The 11,431-nt window shown below is 49.5% G+C and overlaps 1 protein-coding gene across 2 annotated transcripts; it reads left to right on the plus strand.

Annotated features, from left to right (window-relative positions):
• Positions 1-304: 304 nt before the first annotated feature.
• Positions 305-10,514, plus strand: CCKAR (cholecystokinin A receptor). Of its 2 annotated transcripts, XM_025997416.2 has the most exons (6): positions 305-691; positions 1,437-1,688; positions 4,718-4,979; positions 6,906-7,033; positions 8,083-8,572; positions 9,139-10,514. In XM_025997416.2, the coding sequence occupies exons 1-6, from the start codon at positions 580-582 to the stop codon at positions 9,212-9,214; spliced, it is 1,320 nt and encodes a 439-aa protein (XP_025853201.1). In that variant the 5' UTR covers positions 305-579; the 3' UTR covers positions 9,215-10,514. The 2 variants fall into 2 exon arrangements, with proteins under 2 accessions (XP_025853201.1, XP_025853210.1); XM_025997425.2 differs by lacking the exon at positions 9,139-10,514 and having other exon boundaries at positions 458-691; positions 8,083-9,048.
• Positions 10,515-11,431: the final 917 nt, after the last annotated feature.

Raw genomic sequence — 11,431 nt, forward strand, 5'->3', positions numbered from 1 at the left:
CCTGTCCACACGCACGGCCGGGCACGGTTCCAAAGCTAAAAAGGCACTAATTGCTTTTATATAAGGAGGTAGGGCGGCAGTCCCTGCGTGCCCTTCAGTCCCGATGGCCTGCATTATCGTATCTGTTACGGTCTTGATTGTCCCTGTGTCACTCAGCCAGCGTGGGCTTTCTCCTGCGCGTGTCCAGGTTGGGGCCAGGTCCCCACTCAGAGGCGAGAGGTACTGGGGAAGTGAGCGTGGCTGTGTCTGGCGGGGGTGCCCGGGGCGGACAAGCGTGGGAAGGGTTAACTGGCAGCCTGCGGGCTGCGCTGGGGCCCTGGGCCTGGCCGGCACGGGAGGGGTGGGCGCCGAAGGTGGAGCCGGCGCGGCCTGCCCTGGGGGAGCCAGCGCTTGCCCAGCCCGACCCAGTGCGGGAAGTCACGTCGGCCGCAGGAATGGCTGGAAAAGCCCACACCTGGAACCCCCTCCCTCCCGGCCCCTCGGCGGCAGGTCGCCCCGGGCAGGCTCCCCGGGCGCCAGAGGCGTGAGCCCAGGGTGCGCACTCACCGGCTGCCGGCACTGGGACAGCAGCGAGCCAGGATGGAGGTGGCCGACAGCCTGCTTGGGAATGGCAGCGACGTCCCCCCGCCCTGTGAGCTGGGGCTCGAGAACGAGACCCTGGTCTGCCTGGAGCAGCCCCGCGCCGCCCAAGGTAGGCGCCGGCCCCCCGCTCTTTCCATTCCCCCGCGATGAGGTGGGGGGAGAGCTCAGCCAAGAGCAGGCTGATGGGGAAAACCGAGCCAGGTCCCCTTGGGCAAGGCTGCGCGAAGTCAGACGGTCGCAAGTTTGGACGATGGAGCGAAACGCAGGACGGAGTCAAATGCCCTTATTGCTCCCCGCCGGAGAGCTGAGGGGTCCCTGGCATGCGGAGTCGGGGTGGCGGGCACTGGGGTGGGGGGATCGGCAAAAGCCAAGGGAGGAGGAGCTGAAGTGTAATAAGCCGGGGTGTGTGTGTGTGTGTGTGTGTGTGTGCAAGTGTCAAAGCTGGAACTTACCAGCAGCGCAGAAAAGGTGCTGTCACCATCTAGCTGTCACCTTTCCTGGGGGGGAAATCCAGCGTGAAAAAGTGATGAAAGGGAAATGACGCTTAGCAGCTGGGCGAGAAAGCAGCCACCAGTCACTGGAGAAGCTTTGTTCTTAAGAAAAAGTGGGGCCCCGGGCGATGCTTTAACAAACCGACCCTTTAGAAGCCACCGGGTCACTCGGTGCGCTCCTCCTCGGTCTGCTTCGGCCAAGTGCTGTCAATGGAGGGATAGTGGGGCTCGGTGGGGTCCACCCTCCCTCACCCCTAAAATAAATTAAAATAAAGAGTCTGCAGGAAACAGCCGTTGACTTGGTGTGCTCAGGTTTTAACGTTCTGCTCCCGTCCCCTCCCGGCTCGCCCTGTCCCCCCGCAGAGTGGCAGCCGGCTGTGCAGATCCTCCTGTATTCCCTGATTTTCCTGCTCAGCGTGCTGGGGAACACGCTGGTCATCACGGTGCTCATTCGGAACAAGAGGATGCGCACCGTCACCAACATCTTCCTGCTGTCCCTGGCCGTCAGCGACCTCATGCTGTGCCTCTTCTGCATGCCCTTCAACCTCATCCCCAACCTGCTCAAGGATTTCATCTTCGGGAGCGCCGTCTGCAAGACCACCACCTACTTCATGGGTGAGTGGCTGCTGGGGGCTCTCGCTGGGCTCGACCTTCCCAAGCCCCTGGCAGCCTCAGCGGGGCCAGAGTCAAAACAGAACAGAACCTAAAAAAAGCATCTGGCTGTGTGGGGCTGGGTGCGAGGACGCAGGTGCTAGTGTTAAGGTAGGTCCGTCCTCCTGTGTCCGCCCCACCCCACCCCCCCACCCCCCGCCGGGAGTCAGTCCCTGGTCGTCCGGTCGTCCGTTTGCAGAGCTCAGTTTCTCCAAACAGAGGGAGTCGCAGAGAAACCGCAGAAGAGGTTGGCTTTGCTTGCTTGTGCTAGAAAGAAAAAAAGCGACCGGTCCCTTCCTGGAAGCTGGGGGTTGTGGTGGGAGCCCTGCCCAACCCAAGCCGTGGCTTCTGCGGGTGGTGAGGGTGGTGGAGGAGGGTCCTTTCTGTCGCTGCTCCTGCCTTCCCAGGGAACCCGGTCTAGGTGAGAACCAGTTGCATCCCAAGTCTCGATGCCTGTGTCACTTCCCAGCCTGATCCCAAGGGGCTGAGACCCTCTTGGGCAGAGAGAGAGAGAGAGAGAGAGAGTGCGAGAGAGAGCCCCTCTGGCACTATGTGAGGAGTTGCCTATGCTCCCAGAGCCTGTGGGTCACTAAGCTCACCCCAGTTGGCTGAGATATGCAGCTCGCTGCCTTTGCCAATCAAAATGATGACGGTGACAAATAAAAACCAGGAGCGCTGATATTTTTGAGTACTTTTATGCACCAGATGTTGTACAAAGGGCTTTTACTCCCACCGTCTCACCTCCCAACCCATCCTGCGAGGTATATTGTAGTCATCCTTCGCCCTCTCACCGAGGAGGGGACAGAGGCACAGAGAGGTCACCCATGTGCCCAGGGACAGCCAGGTGGTAGGTAAGCCTCAGGGCAGAGATGTGAGCCTGGGTTGGAAGCCACCACGGTGCCGGGTGAGTAAGCCGCCCCAGTTGCCAACTGCCGTGGCTCTCCTGAAGCTGCACAAAGAGATGTCTCGGCCTCCCCGTCTGCCAGGTTGCCTAGTTCTTTCCTTGCCCATCCTGAGAACTAGCTGCGGGGAGGAGGGAGGCGGGGAAATGAGGGAGGGGAGTTTTTCCTTCTGACCTAAGCCTTGCAAACTGTGCAGCGCTGAGTTGGGCCGGCTCGGGCGGGCAGGCCTCGGTGGCCGGAGAGCTCTCAAAGCCTTACCTTCTCCCCAGTCGAGGAAGCAGGATCCAGCCCTGACAAAACGGGTGATGAATTACTGATCTGTGTGCCACAGACAAACAACCCAGAAAGTGTCAGTCCTTGTCCAAGAACTCTGAACCCGAAACCAGACTCACTAATGAAAGGGGTCGTTAGTAAACAATGAAGCAATAATAGTTACCAGCATCCCCGAGGGCTTTCAGTTTTCAAGGCCCACCCATATGTATCTTATGATAATATTATTTAAGAGTCTTAGCCAGGGTCTGTGAAAGGAGATTAAAAGCGAGTGCTTGTGTGATTGCACAACACTGTAAATGTGCTAAATGCCACAGAAGTGCCCGCTTGAAAACGGTTAATTTTATGTGATGTGAGTTTCACCTGGAAAGAAAAAAAAAGAACCAAACGGGTTTTTAAAAATAGCTAAAATGAAAAGCAAGATAGTGCTGAAGCTGTTTGCGATGCCATAACAGTTTTGTTGGATTTTTAAATCTGGGGATGTTGATTCTTCCCTTGATTTTGTGTTCTCCTCAATACTATTCCTAAGAGTTAACATTCATTAAGCTCCTCATAGGCAGAAGAAAGAAAGAAAGAAAGAAAGAAAGAAAGAAAGAAAGAAAGAAAGAAAGAGAAAAGAAAAGAATGCTTACCTGATGGTGGGTTTATAATAAGAATGGGCCCATTACCCAGACTTGACCCTGAAGTCTTTGGAGCTACACTCTGTAATCTAAATGTCATCAGTTCCTTGGGGTAAAATCTAGGAAAACACAGACCTCCTGTCTCAGAATGTGAGTTTTTATTTAACAATCTTGGGGTTGTAGATCCCTTCAAGTCTCTAAGGAATACTGTAGGTATTTTCCCCTAGGAAAAGAACATTTTTAGACATGGTTTCAGAGAATTTCTTCTCCCAAACTTAGATCAACTCTAAGGTTTAAGAAATCCTGCCAAAGGTAATCAGAAAAAATTGACAGAAGGCATGGATGAATAATTAAGGGGACTTTTAAGGGCATAAGACATGATAATAAGTATACACGCTCAAAATACCAAAATTAAGGGCAATTAAGCTTCTCTGACGATGCCTACGCACATCATTTTAAATGAGGTGTTCTGAGGTCTTTCTCCCCAGTGACACATGCTTGTCCTACGATACATGGAACAGCAAACAGAATGCTGCAGGAAGCTCCAGTCCCCCCACCAGGAGCAACCTTTAGTTACAGAAAGGCGTGCCCCCCCCCCATCCTTTCTTCACTATGTGCTTTGCCGACAAACTGCTTTTTTAAAATTCACAGTGTTTCATTCTTACGAACAGTCTGTACTAGACATTCTCTGAAAGTTTTAATGCCTCCGGCCCAGACCCCAGTGACCTTTCCGGGTCCCAGGCCTTGAGAACCCCGGGCTCCTAGGTGAGTTTGATTTCAGGTTATGCTCCGCACTGGAGCTTTTCTCTGGGTGGCCCCAAAAACCTCTTCTGCGGGGCAGAACACATCTCACCCCCTTGGTTATTGATTAATGAGCAACTTCAGCCTGAGAAGGAGTGTGGCTGCAATCGAAATTCAATAAAGTTCTTGAATAATTGGCAGCAAGATGCATTCGTAGAGACATTTCTTTAACTGCCTTAAGTCCTCTTTGAAGCTGGGAATAAATCATTAAAAAAAAAAAAAACAGGTTGAAGCTGGGAATAAATCATTAAAAAAAAAAAAATACAGGTACATGATACTTCCTTACCCCCTGAGTGTTGTCGCTTGTTATCAAACCTGTGCAGAGCAGATATGGCTGAGCTAGTGTGCAAATAAACTTTGGATTTCAGAGCCAAAGAAAGAGTGCTCCTCTGTTTTCCAGGCACGTCGGTGAGCGTATCCACCTTTAACCTGGTAGCCATATCTCTGGAAAGATACGGTGCGATTTGCAAACCCTTACAGTCCCGGGTCTGGCAGACGAAATCCCACGCTTTGAAGGTGATCGCCACCACCTGGTGCCTGTCCTTTACCATCATGACCCCCTACCCCATCTACAGCAACCTGGTGCCTTTTACCAAAACTAACAACCAGACGGCGAACATGTGCCGCTTTCTACTGCCAAACGATGTGATGCAGCAGTCCTGGTAAGGCCTGTGGTGTTTATTCGTGTAATACGACTTGTTCGAGTCCACGCTTTTTATAGGAACTGGAATGTGTTGTCCAGAGTGGCCGGGGGATCAGTTTCCTGGAGATCTGGGGAAGGATTATTCTAACTGCTTCTTTAGGATAATAGTGAGAGCGAACGCCTGGGGTCTGTTTTAAATGCCATCCACATATTAACTCAGTTAATCCCCTCAAAACCCTATATATAGGGTAGGTACTATCATTGGGCCCGTTTTACAGATAAAGCAACTGAGACCTGGAGGGGTTAAGTGAGTCACAAAATGCAAGGTCACAAAACGAGAAGATGCAGAGCCTCTCTGCTCACCCACGGAGCAGAATGCCTCTGGATGGTCCAGGGGAGGGTTCGGCTAGAGGATCTGGGGGGCTTTGATTTTCCTAAGAACTGAAGATAAAGCAGAGAATGAGTCCCAAACCCCACGTGGGTTTTTTTTTTTTTCTTTTTAAGAGCTATGGTTCTGGCACAGAACGCTTCCCTAGAAATAAACAGGCTCGAATCTAAGACTTGATTCTTTGCTGAGTAGCCAACCGACATTGGACAAGTTCACGTAACCGCTGAGGTTCAGGTTCTCTGCCTAAGCAAGGATTCAATAATACAGGTTGCTGGTTTTTTAAAATCTACCTCATTGGGTGGCTGTAAGATTCAAATAAGAGTATGTGTATGAAAGTGTCATTAAATAGCTTAAAAAATACAAACAGAGGGTACTACGTTTACTAATTCCAAGCCTATTTTAGGATCAGGGGAACTAGACACTCAAAAATGGCTCAAAACTGAGATAATCTCTGTTTCTTTGCCTTCCTTTTTTTTATTTCCACCGAGTAACTCACTCACACACACACACACACACACACACACACACACACACACACACACAGAATTATCTTGCAAATGAGAGAAACATTTCCAAGACTTGAAAAGGAATCTTATCAAAATATGTCCAATTGAAATGAGAAATGGCCCTGCCACCATGAGCCTCTGACAATTTTATGGCCTGATCGTGTAACCTTACACATGCCAGACGGCAAAAATGATGTAGGGGCCAGACTCATAAAGAAGGCTGTGGTGCTTCAGGAATCAAACCTGTTTAGAGAAAGCACAGCTCTGCCCCGGCCAGGCACTAGAATGGGAACGCCACCGTGCCAAGGGGTCGGGCACAGCCGGGACACCAGATTTTGCAAAACCAAGGAGGTTTTCCATCATTCCTACGTATGCGTTTGATGGTTCTGTTGTAGAGTCAACACATAGTATATTGTGAAGCTGAAGAGCACAGTTCTAGAATCGTATTCTTTGGGTTCAAACCGCACCTTTGCCACTAGGTGTGTGACTTGGGACGAATGAGTTAATCCCCATGAATTTCAGTTTCCTCACATGTGAAATAGGTATTATGATCATAGTGCCTACCACAAAGATGACTATGGCCTTAAATCTAATGTTACATATGTGTATATATGAAATATTAGTCTATATATAATACTTAGCTTGGCGCGTTGCTCAGTAAGTCCTCCTCGATGAGCGTAATAAGCTCTTTTAAGTATTTATTATGTTTTTGGTAGCAGCTTTATTGAGATTATTCACATGCCCTTTGTTGTCGTTCTCATTGGTTTTACATGAAGATGTGTTTCAGGCACAGAATTACACCAACCTTCTCCAACCTAACTCGTCCCCATAAGAGACTACCTGAAAAAAAAAAAAAGAGAGAGAGAGAGAGAGAAGTAAACAACCTCAAATGACTGAACTTCCAGACATAGAATTTCCGAGGCTATTAAATACTAGTAATTAATGTGTTTGCTCAGACCAGTTAAAATGGAGATGAACCCTATTTATTCCATCCCGTCTGAGTCTGAAATACTAGAGTTGATGGTTATTGAATTTCTTTTTATTTTATTAGGCACACGTTCCTGTTACTCATCCTCTTTCTTATTCCTGGAATTGTGATGATGGTGGCATACGGATTGATCTCTTTGGAACTTTACCAAGGAATAAAATTTGATGCTATCCAGAAGAAGTCTGCTAGGGGTAACTATCTTTTCGCTCTATGTTTATGCCAACATTTCACAAAAGCTTGTCTCCCGTGACTTAAATAGATACACCCAGAGTGTATGTTGGGGATTTTTGCAAGTATCCTTAGGAGGCCCTACGTCGTAAGGCACAGTCGTAAGACCCCGCGTCCCTATTCCCTCATCTGTAAAATGGAGAATATGTTCCCCTCAAAATGGTGCTGCGTGGAACGAAATGACATAACGTGCACGTACCCAATTATCACCTGAGGGTTGGGCATCCCTCATTTTCTGCAGTGCTGCGTTCAAAGGGACCCCTTCCGCAACCGAAGGGAATTATAACTCCGATTCCCCATCCTTTCTTTGTCACACGCAGTTGCCCAAAACCTAGCTTCTTCCCACGCATTGCAATCCCCTGGCCACTAAAATTTACCCCCACCCCTCTGTGGATACAACTCGGTGGCCTTCTCACTCCACCCCCACCCCTCTGCTCTTTTACCACAATTTATATGTCTCTAGAGCTTCTTCCGTCTGGGTTGATTCCTGCTCCTCGTCCAGGCCTCTCAGTAAATGCATTCCAGAGGCTGACGGAGCAAGCAGGAGCCTTACCTGAGGATCTGGGGAGGGAAAGAGTGTGTTAATTCTCTAATAATTATGATCCTTATAATTGACATGCGTAGAAGATTCTTTTATTATATAGTATGTGTATGATAGAGTCTATATTATTGTTTTTTAAGATTTAATTAATATGTATTTGAGAGAGACAGAGAGAGCAGGGGCAGGGGCAGAGGGCGAGGGAGAGAGAGAGAATCTCAGGCAGACTCAATGTGGGTTTTGATCTCAAAACTGGCAGATCGTGACCCGAGCGCCCTGAGCCACCCGGGCGCCCCACATTGGTTTATTAGTGTTAAGTGGCTTTTCCTCTGAAAGAAAGGGCCACTGTCGATCAGTGATCATCCTTGGCAGCGAGGCCCCAGGGTGCTCAGGCTTGGCGTGATCCCCTTGCTGCAGCGGGGAGGCTCCCTCGCCCGTCCCCAGCAGTCAGGGGTGTCCCTTGCCCTCCTGCAGACAGGAACCCGAGCACCGGCAGCAGCGGCAGGTATGAGGACGGCGACGGCTGTTACCTGCAGAAGGCCAGGCCCCGCCGGAAGCTGGAGCTCCGGCAGTTGTCCACCCCCGGCAGCAGCAGGCTCAACCGCATCAGGAGCAGCAGCTCTACGGCCAACCTGATGGCCAAGAAGCGGGTGATCCGCATGCTCATGGTCATCGTGGTCCTCTTCTTCCTGTGCTGGATGCCCATCTTCAGCGCCAACGCCTGGCGGGCCTATGACACGGCCTCGGCCGAGCGCCGCCTCTCGGGGACCCCCATTTCCTTCATCCTCCTGCTGTCCTATACCTCCTCCTGCGTCAACCCCATCATCTACTGCTTCATGAACAAGCGCTTCCGCCTCGGCTTCCTGGCCACCTTCCCCTGCTGCCCCCACCCCGGTCCCCCAGGGCCGAGAGGCGAGGCGGGAGAGGAGGAGGAAGGCAGGACCACGGGGGCCTCTCTGTCCAGGTACTCCTACAGCCACATGAGCGCCTCGGCCCCAGGGCCCTGAGCGGGACCCCACTCCAGAGGGGCAGCAGGCAGGGGGCGGAGGGGGGAGGCCAGAAGGAAGATGCCATTGCCGGTGGGGCCTGTGCACGGTCTGCTCTTCCTCCTTCCTCCGGGTTCCAGGGGAGCTCCAGCAGAGTGGGGCCGTGACTTGGTCTCTAGGCAATGCCAGGCAGCCCATGTCCAGCAACATTCACCATCAGAAACACCTCAGCAGGCCAGTAACAGGAGTCCAGCGGGGCTCCTACTTCAGATGCAATGCCAAACACATGTTCAAAATGGAGATGTGGACCCTCCTTGAGCTTTAGAAGCTCCTAGAACATCCAAGGTGGGCCCTCCCCTCTAGTGACCCAGTTCTACGGCCCGCTTCATCTGCTGGTGCAGAAGGATGGAGGCTGCTTTGCCCCGGAGAGAGTCTATCATGTACATAGTGTAACCATCCCCCGCCCCCCGCCCCCATCAGAAGCAAACCCTCTTCTGGTCATGTGTTTGAAGTGAGACAACAGCCTGACTTTTTTCTTTCGGAGGTTGGTGAAGGACATTCAGAGACATAATTTTATGCTGTCATCCAAAGAGCAGAAGGAAAGTTGTCTTAAAGATTGAATTTGGAATTTATGTTTCTAAAAGGCAAAGAGATGTGTGACAAATGGCTCCATGGAATGCGAGCTTCCCATAGTGAATATTAAGAGCCAGAAGGTACGTGGACATTTTTTTCTGCTTGAATGACATAGATCGCTTAACTCTGCCTTTATATGGTGATGTTGAACCCCATGGCCTCTTGGCCTCAATGTAATTTCCCATACTCCTCTGGCACTTCCTCTTTTCCAGAAAGACTCAAGGTACAAAGGAGAGTCGTAACCTATGTACCTGCCCAAGAGGGGGGAAGACACATGTAGTCAGTCCCAGGATAAAAACTGGCATACGCGGGCTCCATTCACAGATAGCTTTGTTTTTCGTTTGTTTGTTTGTTTGTTTTTTATAAATTTATTTTTTATTGGTGTTCAATTTGCCAACATATAGAATAACACCCAGTGCTCATCCTGTCAATTGCCCCCCTCAGTGCCCATCACCCAGTCACCCCCACCCCCGCCCACCTCCCCTTCCACCACCCCTAGTTCGTTTCCCAGAGTTAGGAGTGTTCATGATCTGTCTTCCTCTCTGATATTTCCCACTCATTTCTTCTCCCTTCCCCTTTATTCCCTTTCACTATTTTGTTTATTCCCCAAATGAATGAGACCATATAATGTTTGTCCTTCTCCGACTGACTTACTTCACTCAGCATAATCCCCTCCAGTTCCATCCATGTTGAAGCAAATGGTGGGTATTTGTCATTTCTAATGGCTGAGGAATATTCCATTGTATGCATAGACCACACCTTCTTTATCCATCATCCTTCGATGGACACCGAGGCTCCTTCCACAGTTTGGCTATTGTGGACATTACTGCTAGAAACATCGGGGTGCAGGTGTCCCGGCGTTTCACTGCATCTGTATCTTTGGGGTAAATCCCCAGCAGTGCAATTGCTGGGTCGTAGGGCAGGTCTATTTCTAACTCTTTGAGGAATTCTTTGAGGAAAACAGTTTTCCAGAGTGGCTGCACCAGTTCCCATTCCCACCAACAGTGCAGGAGGGTTCCCCTTTCTCCACATCCTCTCCAACATTTGTGGTTTCCTGCCTTGTTAATTTTCCCCATTCTCACTGGTGTGAGGTGGTACACAGATGGCTTTGAAGGTCAAGGCTGTCTGTGCCGTTAAATACAATCTATGTATTTGTTAATAATTGTATTAATTTTATATATATATATACACACAAACCAAACATACAAGTATGTTCTTTACATATAAGTGTATTCTCCTGTGTGTTTAAAAAAAAGAAAAAACAATAGTGAATGGATGTGGGAATTCAATCATTGTTATCGTTTTGCATTCCTTCACCACAGCTGGAGTTCCATGTGAACTTATCCATGCAAATTAGGGTTGAAATCTCTCTCCTCTAATTTAGAAATCTCGATGAAAATAAGACATGAGCTATAAATTTAGATAGTAGGAGGCACATTTCTAAATTAGAATGCATCAATCCACTCTGTGGCGCGTCTCTGTTTATCTTTTTTTTTGGGGGGGGGCAACATTGTCTTGACAGTTCGATAAACTAACGCAGGCATTTTTGACAGAAACAAGGGTACATGCTTGTGTAGGAATAAAAAAGGAAAGAAGACGGGAAGGGAGGAGGGAGGGAGGGAGCATAGCTTCCATTCCTCCAAGCCTCTGACAAGCGAGCTTTTCTTTCCCTTGCTTTCCTGGGACCATGACCATCCATTGTTCCAGGCCTGACATTGTTCGGGATGCACAAAGGTCGGAGATTTCAATCACAGAAAAAAAAAATCAGTGTGAAAAGGAGAAAGGGGAGGACAGTGGCAAGAAGGGACCGTGAATAGGGGAAGGGAGGTGGTGCAACCTAATAAGATGTGAGTGTCACCATTTGATTTTTCAGGTGGGAGGGCCATGTGCTAACAGACAAAAAATTACTGAGGACACGACCATATGTTATAGGGGACTTTTCAAGCCGGGTGTTAGTTTTTCTATTTCTCAGGCTGTGAGTGTTTATGACCGATCATCTTAAATATTTCAAAGTAAGCATTCAGTGGCCTAAAGCAGGTACTGCTCAATGATAAAAGGAGTAAGACATGAAGTTGTCTCCATTATTTAAGTAAACTCTACAAAATCTAATTTTCCTTCCAGAGGAAAAAGCCTTCCCCTTCAACACGGTTAGCATTTTTAGAAAGACAAATCAGGCCCTCCCTGTGTTATTGGGAACCTCTGGA

Source organism: Vulpes vulpes, chromosome 14 (genome assembly GCF_048418805.1).
Source record: "Vulpes vulpes isolate BD-2025 chromosome 14, VulVul3, whole genome shotgun sequence".
NCBI classification, from domain to species: Eukaryota; Metazoa; Chordata; class Mammalia; order Carnivora; family Canidae; genus Vulpes; species Vulpes vulpes.